Source organism: Podarcis raffonei, chromosome 2 (genome assembly GCF_027172205.1).
Source record: "Podarcis raffonei isolate rPodRaf1 chromosome 2, rPodRaf1.pri, whole genome shotgun sequence".
In the NCBI taxonomy this organism is placed as follows: domain Eukaryota; kingdom Metazoa; phylum Chordata; class Lepidosauria; order Squamata; family Lacertidae; genus Podarcis; species Podarcis raffonei.
The window spans coordinates 78,961,399-78,976,260 of record NC_070603.1 but is presented as its reverse complement, the minus strand read 5'-3'; the positions used below and the strand labels follow the sequence as shown (position 1 = coordinate 78,976,260).

The window sequence follows — 14,862 nt, the reverse complement described above, 5'->3', positions numbered from 1 at the left end:
AAGGACTTTGTATGCTGATGCTACCATCCCACACAGTGTTTTGGAAGCTCAGGAGCAATTTGGGGAGCAAATATAATAATGCGGTCTGCTGGTCCTGTGCAAACTTCTGCAGGGTTCAGGAGTGGGCTGATTGCCTTGCCTGCAAAGTCAATGGCTGGAATCTGCATACAATAATCAACAACATTCATCTGAGGATAAAGGGATGTAACACCCATGGATGTACTGTGAGTCCTCAGTTCCTTGATCTTCATGTATTATTATATGCAGATATAGTAATGCCTAGTATAATTGCAGTGAAACAAGATTGGCTTTGGGCTTCCTTTAAAACCTGCTAATGTCAAAGGCATGTTTGACAAAAATATATCTGGGTCCCTTGCACCTCCCTTCGGTGAATTTAAAAACTGATAAAAAAAAGAAACCAGGCCTGAGAAATCAAATTTGAGGCTTCTGGGACAATGCTGTAACCCATAACTGTTGTTTGCATATCACTTCAGAAAATATGCAGAGAGCTTTCCCTAGCAAAATTATATATATATATATATATATATATATATATATATATATATATATATATGGGAAATGTGAAGCTGAAAATTGCACTGCACAGCTAACCAACTTCAGTGATATTTTTTAAATCAGATTGAACAAGCAATTATGGTTTATAAAATAAGACAGATAAAAAAAATTAATCTGGAAAATACTGTCAACAATTTAATGATATAATATATATATATACATACACATTTTAATATTAAAAGTAAATTGTAAATGTGTCTTTATAAACAATAGGCATAAAATAGATCTATAATAGTAAAAGCTCTGCCTCTCTTTTTAAAATGCTTTTTCTTCACAGTAATTTCTTAAGTATGTAATATTTTTCCCTCTCAAAGAAGTAGTGCAATTTGAACAACGTACATCATGTCAATGGATTAGAAATTCTACATCCCTTAATACAAGTCTTTGTAAATCTCTTGTAGGAGTGGATGAAGGCTCATATCTGTCTCCGTTTTCTTTATAATTTGCAACAGCTGCACATGTTCTGTTACAATCTGTCTGAGGTCTGTCATTTTCTGCAGCAATTTTGCAAACAGCTGTGATGACTCTGGGTGATTCAGCTTCAACTGGAGTTCTAAAGCTTGCAGCAAATTGTCTTGGATATCTTCAATGGGCTTCACATTTATTAATCCAGGGCGATCTAAGAGGGGAACAAAACAGCGGGGGGGGGGAGTGTTAATCAGAAAAACAGACAAAACCCCACATATTTGTACAGCATTTCAAGCACATTATCACTGAAATATTCAGATTTCTATTACATCTCAGCTGGGATTTTTGTAGGTTTTGATTTTCACAGGAAATTGCATGAGGCTGAACGTGGAGATATCCTCCATCTGAGAAATGTTACTGAAATCTGCTCTGAAGGTCGGTGGTTAAAAGAATCTCCTAGCACTGAGATGAAGAGTCCTGAGGATGCTTCCCCTGCTATTTTCTCTGGAAGTGACATAGTTCATATACTCAGGTGATGTTGCTGCCAAACTATTGCCTTCTGGTGTTTTCCCTGTCTTTCCCAAGACTTAGGCTTGTGGTGGCTTTCTGTACAATTGCAATACTAGGCTTGCATGTGTGGCTTGGCAATGTCCTATTAAGGCAGCTGGTTGCAGGAATCATTTATGACGCACTTGGCAACATGGTTGGCACACTTCTTGCACTGACTTGCCTGACTGCGCTCATGGAGACCTTTCAAAATAATAATAATAATAATTTTATTATTTATACCCTGTCCATCTAGCTGGGTTTCCCCAGCCACTCTGGGTGGCTTACAGCACGCATAAAAAAAAGGTAAAACACCAGACATTAAAAATTTCCCAATACAGGGCTGCCTTCACACAGGCCAGCTGTTTGAAAGATGGGCATCTCCAGCTACCTGCCAAACAGCTTTTAGGAAGGGATTTAACCTGCCTTTGCTCTTAGCACCGTCACCACATTCTGTGCCCCAACTTTTTGGTCCCTCCCAATTACATTTTTCAACAGGTGGCACTTGCCATTTTCTTTTTTAATATTCTCATGTCAGTTATCTATCATCTATCTATCTATCTATCTATCTATCTATCTATCTATCTATCATCTATCATCTATCTATCTATCATCTGTCTGTCTGTCTATCTATCATCTATCATCTATTAATCTATCTATCTGTCATCTGTCATCTATCTCTATCTATCTCAAACATTTTGTACAAAATAAAAATCTCTGTCAAACATTCATAGAAAATTTCATAGAAAGTTCTACACACTGCCAGTGGTTTAGCTGACTCACTTTAGGAAATATGGTCACTGCCTATTTCCTTCCATTGTGGAGCAATGAAAACATGTTGACATTCCTTTGCTCACATTTTTCACTTCTCGTGTGATTATTTCACTATCTTTTGTCACCAGCAATTTACTTCTAAATTGGTATAAAGCTTTTGACAAAAACAGCAGTAATAATATCTCATTTGCCCCCCATCCGCCTTACATTCTTAGGGGAGGGAACTTCAAGCTGTTGTTCAACATAATTTCTGGCCTTGTGTTGCGCTTCATTTTAAGGGACACACGCAAACTATAATTTTAGAAGCTTGTGAGCTGAAAAGATGGTCAAACGCTGATGAATAATTGTGGGAAATATTTGTGTTCGAGACCAATTGCCAATAACTTACTGCTGCCTCTTTTGCTAATGTATAACCTGTTAAACTCACTTAGCCACAGGAAATGACAACTTGATAACCCAAACCTATGGTGTGCACACTGCAAAGGAAAAGTTAATAAGTAAATCAATTACTGAACCATCCAGCTAAATGGAGAAGAGGGGTGTAGCCTGTTTAGGGCTCTTTAATCAACCTATGCATTGGGCACAAACAGGGGAGCGTGCACAGCTTTGTCTGAACGTGCTGTACTGATATGGCTTAATAGGATCTGTGGCTTTCCAAGGTTCACAGCAAATGCTATGCCATCACCACAAGTAACCACACCAGTTAGTTGCCCTTACATCAAGGTTTAGAGTGAAGGGAGTGGATATTAGAGAAGTATAATTTTCAGGGTAGCTTGAACCTTTTGAGACCGAAAGAAGACCATTTCCCATGTCTCTGGCTATGTAAACCTGGTTGTGAAGAAAGAGGTCATTTCTGTAGCATATACTTATAAAAATCCAGAGAAATGGGGAAATAAAGGGCTAGATCAGTTCATCTTTATCATTGCTGCTTACTTGAAATTTGTTGCTCTAAGTAATGTGGATCAAGCAATTTTACCACATTCAGGTTTTTTTCAAAGTTATGCATTTTTTCTCGTGAAAATGACAACAAATGTGATTTTTACCAAAGCTATACCATGCACCATAGATGGAGGAAATAAAACAGAACCAGGAAGGGGGGAAATAGTTCATAGTTATTTCTCTTTATTTAAAAGAGGATTTGCAGTCTAATCCAAAATGACTGAGGTAACAAAAGGATGAATTGGCAGTGGATATGGTAGCTGGCTTCTGTCTTACTAAGTTTTATATATAATCAATAGTGACTGTCCAAAAATTAGGAAAATCTGTAACAAAAATTATTTGAAGGATTTTTGCCCCATAAATCATTATTCCACTATCAGCTCTTTAGAACTATAAACTATAAACCCTGGATTAGGTATCAATTTGTGTTTTTTACCTGAGGAGGTAAGCAATATCATATACGTTTGTGTGTGTGTACACACACATACACTGAGAGAATGAAAAAGTGTAGGCAGAAAGCCACTGAAAAGGAATATTGCACACATAAAAACGATCTCAGCATTTCCAAAATTAACTATCAATAATAATTTATTCAATCCTTTCTAGATATATCTTTATGTATGAAAGGTCACAAAGTATGTATTTCTTCATAGTTAAATGATGTGGCAGTTCTTAATATTTACAGATGTTACTATTTTGGCTTTTCGGGGATAGTGTAGCTTTAAACATCTGGTTGCCAATCTACAGTATTACCCTGAAACATCTGGATTCTGGATGAGGCAGCAATATAAAACTCAAACAAGCATGAAGTCTATAGCCTATTTCCAGTGTTTCTGAAAAGCTAGAGAATTGCTCATTTGTTTGCCTCACTTAAGAATTAGTATTTTAATGAGGCAAGTTCTTTCTAAAATAAGACTGAATGAAGGGAATCTTGATGATTTTCAGCCCATTGGGTGGAATCCAGTTAGTGTCAATCTGGTGAAAGGAGGCATCTGTCAGCAGAACGGGGATGGGGGCAATTTCTCCTCCCCACTGCAGAACCCTGAGCAATGCCTGCCCCCATTGCTTCAAAGAGTTATGGGAACGTTCAAGGAGGAGATGTTGCCAAAAATTGGCTCCTTTTCTGTTCTGATGATGGATGCCGTCTGTCAGCAGGGTAGTGCCATTTAGATCCCATCCTCCCTAATGAAACATAGTTGGAATTTGAATAGCGACGTTGGAGTATTATGAAAGGAAAATAGGAAGCTGCCTTCTACTATGCCAGATCATTGTTGTCACTGACTGGTGGTGGTTGTGGCTCTCCAGGGCTCCAATCGGGGGTCTTCCTATATATTTATCAATACAGTTATCAAAATATTTTAGGGCAAATTGAACAGTGGTAACAAAGCATGAAGACTGAGGGCTAAAACTACCGACAGTGCTAACGCTTTCAAAATTTAAGTGACATCTGAACCACTACAAATTATCTACAAGTTTTAACTATACAGCTCAAAATGGTGGGGCTGAAAAGGATGAAAATGGTTAGAAGAATGTCTTTTCTAAATGTGGAAGCCTCTTTTGTTCCTCAGCATTTTCTCAGAGTTAATTGTACTTTCTGTTAATCATTGACTTCTGAAATGTTCATAAGAATGATTTTATGTTCCATGTACACATGCAAAATTACTGTGCATTTCTTATCTCTAAGAGAAATTGCTACTGAAAGTCAATAGGTATTTGGCTGAGAACCCTTATCATAGTGCTGGTATGAATCAGGCATGACTCAGCAGTTGCGTGCTTAACCATAATGAGTACAGCAAAAATCAGGTTTCAGGCTTAAAGAAATTATCCTCAGATGTACATATGATTAAATGTGTTTCATTTTTCTATGAGATCAAAAGAACAAATTTTGAAAAGGTAGGTAGGGATGGTGGTAGCTGATTGTTAGGTTCTCATCTCCTCCCCTCCAGCTTGTGAGCAATCTTTAACCATTTCATGTACTGGCAGAATGACAAAATAGGGATTAAGAAACTACAGTTTAAAATAAGTTAAGCATATAAATACTTTACACATGTGTGTGTACAACACACACATAGATTCTGCATAAAACCTCTGTTTTAAAACTGCAGTCTTCAAGCCATTTGTTCTCTCGGATTTTAAAGTGGTTTGTTAATGTGTTACATTATTCAAGTGATTACTGCAATTTTCACTTGCAAACTTGAACATGTGCTACTTCACCAGAAACCGCCACTGCTATTCATGTCCTAGTGATGTTCAGACTAGAGTACTGTAATGTGCATTATATCTGAAAGACAGTCTGGAATACAGTTAGTACTGTAGAGAAGATTTCTATCTGTTACTGGGTGTGGACTGGCAAAAAAAAAAAAGCTTTGAAACTGCCATATTATACCTACACTGTTTACAACTTTGCTTACAAGATAAATCAAGGTGCTATTTTTCATAACTGCAAGACTAAATGCAGGGAGAATCCTTTCCCCATATGAACTCCTAGGAATCTTAAGGGCAGTCACTGAGAATTTGCTATCAATTCCTTCTTCATAGAAGGCAAAATTGTCACCCTCCAGGAATACAACCTTTTTTGTGGAGGCATTGGAATAGTGGAATGCATTTCCTTAGAAGTTTCATCTATCTTCTTCTTACGTTTTCTTACCAAAGGTAAGAAAGGTAAGAAAACACACACATTTTTAATTGTGACCTTAGGAATGTGATGCTTGCTTTTCCAATGTTATTATTGGGTTTTCAAAAAGTTTTTATTAATTGGTATTAACTCCACTCTGCAAACCACTTGGTGAACTTTTAGAAACTTGGGACAGAAATATTGCAGATTTTAAAAAATTACATAGTCAGCCATAATGATTCATGATATTTGGGAAGTGACAGGCTTTCTGATGTCCTTAGAGGTGGGGCAGGCACATTGGGTGGCTTGTGTGGAAGGAAAGATGTACCGTAACCTCGTTCTCCCGCACTCTGAATGCCACTATCCCCATCCATAAAACCTTAGAAGCTTCAAATGAAATAGATGGGATTCCACATAATCTCATTTCAAAAAGAGGGGATTTCAAAACGTTTTATACTCTAGCAGAAAGTGTTGCCTTCAACCTCTTCCCTCACCTTTTCATTCTGATAAAGACCTTATTCATTTTTTCCAGTAAGCTTGTTGATGCTTAAGTGGATGAGTATAAGCCTAAGGACTTCATTATCTGCTGCCAATGGGCAGAATTCAACTAAGTTGTTGTGTGCATGGAACAAGGCACGCATGCAGGGCACTATGTGGAATCCCACCCAATGTACCCTTGATATCATTAGACTGGATGATAAACAACATTAATTAAACTGGTAGTCTATTGACTGGGTCTACTCTGACTCAGGTAGATCTAGCTCACTGAAAATAAAAATTGCCAAATGAGATACCACATAGAATATTTGGTATTTTGAGGAAGGTGCAGACTGTTAATAAGTGCTAAATACCTCTGACAGTTAAATAAACCTTTGTAGGCAAAGGAAGGATATGTATTGGGGTATACAAATCAGAAATTTGTACAACTGGACATACTTTATACTTGTAGCTACTTACTAGATCAGCTTCAGAGGCACCGATGACTGAAGTATGAACTGTTTTGTAATTCAATGCTAATATTTATAATTATCTATATTTGTCAAATTAATATTACTTGTAGTTGGGGAATGAGGCTCACATTAATCAAAAGACTTTAGCGTTATATTATACTGCTAGGAGCCAACATTTAAAATAACTTTATCTAATAGAAAACAAAACATTTCTGAAGTTGTACAAATCCCAGTTTGCAGTCAAATACTGAATTCTATTAAAGCAAATAAGGGAGTTAACAGTATGTTTCTCATTTGTAGACTTTTCATTAATATGGGGAAAACACTCCCAAGACCATTGGCTCATATTATAAAAGGCCCTTTTGGGCTTCAAAATTTCATTGTAGCTATCCAATAAATATAGCAGGGATCCCACTTGCCTTTAGTCAGTTAATTCAAAGACCTTGGGGACCAATTTATTCCAAAACCTTTCTCAAGTAAAGATATTCTGACGGCATATGTACTTGATAAATGTGATTTTAGTTAGTCTAATGAAAACACGTCACAGGGCTGGAGTTTCAAGTGAACGTGAGAGAAGTGCCAACGAGTGATTAAGCCCTTTAAAACCTGGCGCATGTCAAACCATGAAAATAGCGAATGCAGCTGGGAAGCAGGAAAGGAGACAGAAGAATGCACATAGGATTTGCTGGATGGGCTGTGCTTAGCAATGCTAATGCAACTCAGGGGGACAACAGTGGCACTTGGAGGATGTGGGACGAGTGCCCTCACTCTGGGGATGCTGGTGCTCCTTGTGGCAAGGGACTGCCATTCAGTTGTAGAAAATCCCAGGTTGAATCTCGGCATTTGCAGCTTAAAGGATCAGTAACAGGTGATATGAAATGGCTTCTGCCAGAGGCCCTGCAGAATTATTGCCAGAGTAGGCAACAAACGAGCATATAGTTTTGCCTGGTGTATATGGTAGCTTCCTATGCTATATTTTGTGATGAGGCCATCAAGGTGAGGGCCATGCGCAACAATCTAAGGTAAATCTCTGGAATGAAACCAGTAGAGTAGTTAAAACGAACGAGGAGGCAGGATTGAGGAACCAGCTTGGTGTCAGGGCTGAAGGGCAGCCAAAGGACACAGAAACAAGACAGAGCTCAGGAATACCTGTTGCTCAAGCAAGGGTTAACTTGGACTCTTATACTACTTCCTGTCCAACGGCCAGCTTGGCTAGGCAGTCAGTACAAGGCCTGAGGATACCAAGATGCTTAGGCATATGGGCAACATGCAGTTCAGGAGCTCACCACATGGGGCAGTAGCTGCATACAGACCAGAGCAGCTGCTGACAGAAATCCCTAGAAATCTTGGAAGATACTTTTAACCTCTCAGGAAGGACAATTTCATCTTTCATAAAGGCAGATGCTTTATTGGCTTTCATTTATTTCCCTACCCTTTTATATTAAGCAGAGTGACCAAAGCAGGTGTGGTGATGGGAGATTGCTCCAAGTGATACTGCAGTGCCTAGTGGATCACTCCTTCCCATTACCCACATCAACACTTATCATGCCAGCAGTTGCATCATGTGTGCCATAGGGTTTAAAGGGCTGTTTTGCTTCCAGTGGCCTCTGTATGAAATCAAAGGAATACGCAGGTCAATTTAACCGCATACATTCAAAGCACATTTGAAGTACACAGCTACCCACAAAGAATTCTGAGAACTGTAGTTGAACCCTCAGAGAACTACTGCTCCCAGCATCCTTAACAGACTCAAGTTCCCAGGACACTTTGGGGGCAGCCATGTGCTTTCAACGTATGGTGTGGAAGTGACCATAGTGTGAAGTGGACCTTTGAAGGCAAGAGCCTACTTATCAAATAGTTTCAGAGTTAACCATGAGGATCTCAAGGCAGCTTACCAGGACTCAGTAAACCCAGCTGCCATTTCCTTTCCTGCAGAAACAGGTAAGGCATCAAGCTCTTTGCAGGGCAAACTATACGGCTAATGTGCTGAGATATGCATGGTGGCTCAAGGTTCACTCCAGCCCAAGGATAACTATGGTTGTGTTACACTTACCTCCACTAAGAATGATGACAGCTATAAATATTGCCAGGTCACTGTCGTCTAATTCCAGTGCGTTGAATTTAACAGCGAATTCAAACTTGGGCTCCATAAAGTCACAAAAGGGTTTCCGGAGGCTCTTCAGGAACTCCCGAGTCATGAACCCTTGACCATTGGAAATGAGAACACCATCTTTATTCATCATGGAGGCAAGGAGTGTGTAGATGATCTCATGAACCCCATATTTCAGGAGAGTTACTTGGTCGTTCAGGTCTAGATTTACAAAACCTGGAATGTTTTTGGCAAATTCTGTGATCTCTTGAACAGCCTCGACGGAACGGAACTGGCAGCGCTGGAAGATGCGGATGGCAACCTCTTTATTCTGCTCTTGCATGGGGGTCAGATGTTTGCACTTGATCTGGTCTTCTCCCATCTTTAAGGAATTCATGTCATAAATGACAAATGGCTGAAAAAGGAAAACACAGCTGACTGTCAGGCTCCCTTCCTACATAACGCACACTGTGCTACTGAAACTAGATACACGGAAATTAGGAAGGATGAATCATGGTTCAAGAAGAGAAAGAAGTTGACAGGGAATGAGTATGTATTCCACTGGCATACTTAGGGGAGTAATTTTAGGAGTCAAAAGCCTCAGAGAGCAATGAAAGCAAAGGGGGTTAGGATGCTTAAACCATCTGCAAGTGAGCAAATCAGGCCATGACATTTTCCCATGCTTGCAAAGAAACTAGGTTTTTAGAGGTAGGCTGCTTTACAAACTGCTCCATGAAAACAAATTGATTTTTGTTCCCCTAAACAAAGTCATAGTTTCCTTTAAGGTAAACTTGAATTTGAAAAAAAGAAGTAAACAGACTAAGAACATTGTTTTTTTTAATCATTTTCGAAACACATTATTGTCGTTGATTTTTTTTTTTACTTTAGCCTGAAAAAATAATCTTTTTACAAGAATCCAGAATGATCATTAAGAAACTAACACTCTTTAAAACCAGGATTTAAATTGCAGTACAAGTGCTTTCCCTAGAAACACACATTACAAAGCATAGAAACTGCAAATTCACAGTAGCGTCATAGTCTAGCAACAACAGCTAGGAAACTACTACAGATGAGACTGGACCCAATTATCTCAGTTGAAAATGTATGACAGCTACCTCAAAATAGTTCATTTCAGCCCAAATGCAACAATTGCAAGGTTACAGAAATAATTTCATTTTAGATAACTGAGGATAAATGTGATCAGTGCATCACATATAGCCAACATATTGCTCCTCAGATGTTGTTGGATGACAACTCTCAACAGTCCCAATGGCCAGGGACTTTTTGTAGGACAGTTACACTGATATTTATATATTTCATTTTTGGATCTGAGAAATACTATACCTCATTTCCTTGGTTACGGGACATTTTTTAAATAAATAAATTTTCCCTATACCTTGGGAAGTATGAAGATTCTGCAAGCAGAGACATCTCATTGATTTTCTAAATATCCCCTTCAGCTCTCTAAAGCACTTCAAGACTTATTCTTATCCATCATGCCAGCAGTATATTGAATATTCTGCTGGTGTTGGGGGTCTTTCACAAATTCATACAGCCCCTATAGCTTGTGGATCTTCTGTACAGGGTTGCACCCTAAACCACTGATCCTAAATGCACAGAGGAATTTAGTATTCTGAAGTATTGATATGTTTGAAACATTAGGCATGGGAAACATTTAATCTGGGTTTCCATAGACTTACTGAACACTGCAGTACAATGTAACTACAGTATTCTGAATATATTCTTTAAGAATAATTGTGGTTTTTCAACCACCGCTGAAAAATTATTGTGCCTGAGGTTAAACCAGGTACATTCTGTGGTATCTGATCAAAGATGGCTATTTTACATTATGTTTGTGATAATCAAATAAAGAACATGGATATGTAGAACTCATTTGTTCCTTTATAATATACTGGGCTTACAGTTACAAATGGTAAAGAGAAGGCACAGCTGCAATAACCACACCACATTAATTAAACTGGACTGCCAAGTAACTATTTAAAAACCAAGGCATTTACACGACACTTTCTTATTCACAATTATTCTCATTTATAGACAGCAAGTTGAGTTGCTATTCCAGCAAACTCAAGCAACGTATCATTAATGACATCTGTTCCTATTCACTGCTCTGTTATTTGGATGAAGATATAGATATAAATGTTAGCAACCTATTAAATAAGATGCTCTGTTCTAAGCAGCATGGAAGAAAGATATTTCACAATAGCTAAGAAAATGTTAAATGAATGTTTCAATTCAGTAAGGAAACATGCGGTGCTGGTGTGCTGGTGTAGCAGGAAGATGCAAACTGGTGCAAATTGGAGAGGCTGAAATGGACTCTGTAACTTGCAAGTTTATTTTGCCATAGCCAGTGAGAGCAGTACATTCCAGAGAAAGGCTGGTTACTTAGTAATTTTAGACTGCACAAACTACTAGAGCATTACCAATCATTTACATGTGACGCAGATGTGGGCACAATTAAAACGAGGAACATAACTTTAAATTGTGTCCATAGTAAACATTTTGACGTTTTCAGAACACAAAGTCCATTACAGTACAAATAATAATAAAAGTTTTACTCATTATTTACTGAATGAGCGCATTTATTCTTACTATAGTGCTTTTAAAGTGTGCTTGAGAAAGACCATTTTACAGGGGGTTGTCTTTTCATTTATAGTTTTATGCTGGTAAATTCTACCCTGGTGGCAGGTTCTTCAATGTTCAGAGACAAACAAGATCACATGAGCACACCCCATATAAATTGCATGAGCAGTGCATTAGCATGATGTTCAAACACCACAATGTCACTTACATGGTCCAAATTAACTAGCTCACCTTGGCTCACCAAACACAAGATCACATGGGCAAACTAAACCCTGAAAGCTTTTGCAAATCTTCCAAAAATAACTACCATAGGGCTATTAGGGATGTAACAACAGTTCTTCAAAATTGACTATTGTACTTGGGCTCCAGTTGTCAAACTATTTCCTTAGGAACAGTGTGGAAAGGTTTTCTGAGCTGAAAATAAATAATTTTTAAGATGGGGGAAGAAAGGAGAGTATCAACTAATATTCGAGGTATGCATCACTAACTGTGATGCTCCTTTGATGTAATGCCGAGTACCCATGGGAGTAGCCAGTACTGATGTTGGGGGGGGGGGCGCAGTAACAAGCTCCAAAAGGGCTTTGCCCCCAGGTGCTATTGCTCCTGGTCTGGTGTCTGCCACAATCAGATTATATGGGGCATAGATTGAATTGCTATGCAAGGGCAGAATGCAGTCACTGTTAGGCATCAATAAATCCCAACGATTTCAACCAGGAAGATTTAATCTCATGCTAATTCTCCCATTGATTCGGAGGTACAAATAAGCCGAGTTTGGGGTTCTCTCACGTTTGTCATTTTCCCAGTCTTAAATTCGGTGTGCTACATATATGTATCAGTTTATTATTATTTTGTTAAAAAAAGGCCCAACAAAAAAATCTTTAGCATTTTAGTGTGCATTTCTCACATTTCTATATTTTTGCCCAATATATATGCTTTTGCAATGAATTTCACTTTCTTATGTTATTTTCACTAATGCATACATTTTGATGTACAATTTCCACCAATGCCCACTTTTTTGTACAAATCATTTGTGTACAACATGCCTTCTGGAAGTGTTATGTTCCAGGGTATTATGTTCCAGGGATCAAGCCTAAACCCAAAATTTTCGGTGGTATTTTTCCTGGATGCCTGGGGTGGTTGTTGTTTTACCAAGCATGTAAAGCTGAAAGTGCGCAAATTAAATGTATGTAAATTATGGGTATATTAAAATGTGAACCAAACAGAATTTCTCCCCCGTCCCTATTCCATGGTACATAGAAAGTGCTTAACTTTGTTTGGATTGTGCCAACCCTATCTAAAGAATCAGATGCAATTCAGATGCAATCTAGATAAGAAACACCTACCACTCATACTGATTTACAATCCCTTACATCTGAATACTCCAAAGTTGCAAAGGAGTCTGCAATGTCTGCTGTTGTCCAATACACAACAGCACAATAAAATGTAATGGCATGATCAAACATGTTTAGGGCCAATTCTGTGCATAAATTAACATAACTGACTCTGTAAAACAAAGGAAGAGGGCAATGAAATCCACAATATTCTATATAAGCCTAAAATAGTTTTATGGTGTCATAATGTGGATTGTAATGCTGCCATGTTTTATAATATAGTAAAGTCACTCACAGCAATAGTTTGTTATATACAAAAAATGTTTCGTTATGTGCTTTGATTCTGATTTCCTTAATCCTTCCCATTGCCTACTTAGAATCATTTAATACTTTACATTGGCTTCAGAATCATATTTCTGGTGGTCAGTTTGTTAGTACCGCTGCTTGTATAGCCAAACAACACCACCCATGCAGAACAGGGAGGTATCACAAGGCACTACAAAAAAAATCTGTATTGCTTGTTTTTGGTAATGAGTAAAAGGGTGATGAAAACAAGTTTCCTCACCTTTTTGTGGCAGGAATGTTCAAAAGGGAAACAGTCAGGTTCAGTGCAGTGTCCCCATTCAGCAGCTTTTAGGTTCATTGGTGGGCACAGAGCTTTGCTGCTTCAGACTATGGGATGCAGGGACAAAATTGGGATTGCTTTCAAGGTGAATCAGTATCATCTACCTGGAGTTACAGGGTCCTGGGTGGTGGCAATGCAGGAAGGCCTCCTTACTCGCATTTTGGGTGTGGCCAGGGCAAGGGAGTAGGCCAACTATTTTCTGTTGGCAGGTTGTCAACCTGTTGGCTGCAGGCTTGGATTGGCCTGCTAAAATTCATTCTTTCTTTAATGGTTTTCCCCTCTGCAGGTGGTTTGTGCTTAAATAAAGGGGTCTGTAGTTTAACTCACACTCTGTATAGTGGGGTAGGAAAGCTGAAAAATATAAACATCCGGCAACCAATGCATCTCTTTCGTTTCAGATAGTATGTGGGTCTAAAAAGCCCAGGACACAAATTTTCACAGCCTTCTAGCAGCTATGGTGGTAACGTATTTAGTGTTTACTCTGGAAGTGTATACAGTGGTACCTCAGGTTAAGTATTTAATTCATTCCGGAGGTCCGTACCTAACCTGAAACTATTCTTAACCTGAAGCACCACTGTAGCTAATGGGGCCTCCTGCTGCCGCCGTGCTCCCGGAGCACGATTTCTGTTCTCATGCTGAAGCAAAGTTCTTAACCTGAAGCACTATTTCTGGGTTAGTGGAGTCTGTAACCTGAAGCGTATGTAACCTGAAGCTTCTGTAACCTGAGGTACCACTGTACAGTCATACCTTGGTTTTTGAACAGCTTAGTTCACGAACAAATCGAACTCGAACGTCGCATACCTGGAAGTAGGTGTTCCTGTTTGTGAACTTTGCCTCGGAAGCCGAACGTCCGGTGCAGCTTCCAATTGGCTACAGGACACTCCTGCAGCCAATCGGAAGCCATGCCTTGGTTTCCAAGCGTTTCGGAGGTCGAACGGACATCCGGAACACATTCTGTTCAAAAACCAAGGCACGACTGTACTCGATTCTGACCAAACTAAGCCTCCCGATTTATATTTTCACAAACCCAAGCCTCAATCATAATTCCTAAAGATACAACTATGACTGCCCAAACAAAATAGTTTTTGAAACCTGATGAAACCCAAGCCATTTGTCTTAATACTGCAGGTTTTTGTGGTAAAAGTACTTTGAGTATTGCTCAAGAAGAGTTTTCTTGCCAGCAAGGGCTTTCCTATACCGAGCTGCAAGCCAATTAAGTACATCTTAAATCAATTAATCACGAGTTTTAATTGTGTCATTGATTGTATTGGTTATACTTGCATAAATCCAAAGCTTGGTTGGGGTGAATGTTCCTTAAGCAATATACTTCCTTTGATTTTAGACCAGGCATAGGCAAACTCGGCCCTCCAGATGTTTTGGGACTACAACTCCCATCATCCCTAGCTAAC

The 14,862-nt window shown here is 38.9% G+C and overlaps 1 protein-coding gene across 3 annotated transcripts in view; it reads right to left on the bottom strand.

Annotated features, from left to right (window-relative positions):
• Nucleotides 1-681: 681 nt before the first annotated feature.
• Nucleotides 682-14,862, bottom strand: part of PPARG (peroxisome proliferator activated receptor gamma) — a 60,804-nt gene continuing 46,623 nt past the window's right edge. For all 3 annotated transcript variants that reach the window (XM_053377688.1, XM_053377687.1, XM_053377689.1), the window contains 2 exons: nt 8,861-9,311; nt 682-1,195 (listed from right to left, as the gene is read on the bottom strand). In XM_053377688.1, the coding sequence (XP_053233663.1) occupies nt 948-1,195; nt 8,861-9,311 (699 nt within the window). In that variant the 3' untranslated portion in view covers nt 682-947. The remainder of the gene's footprint in view (nt 1,196-8,860; nt 9,312-14,862) is intronic.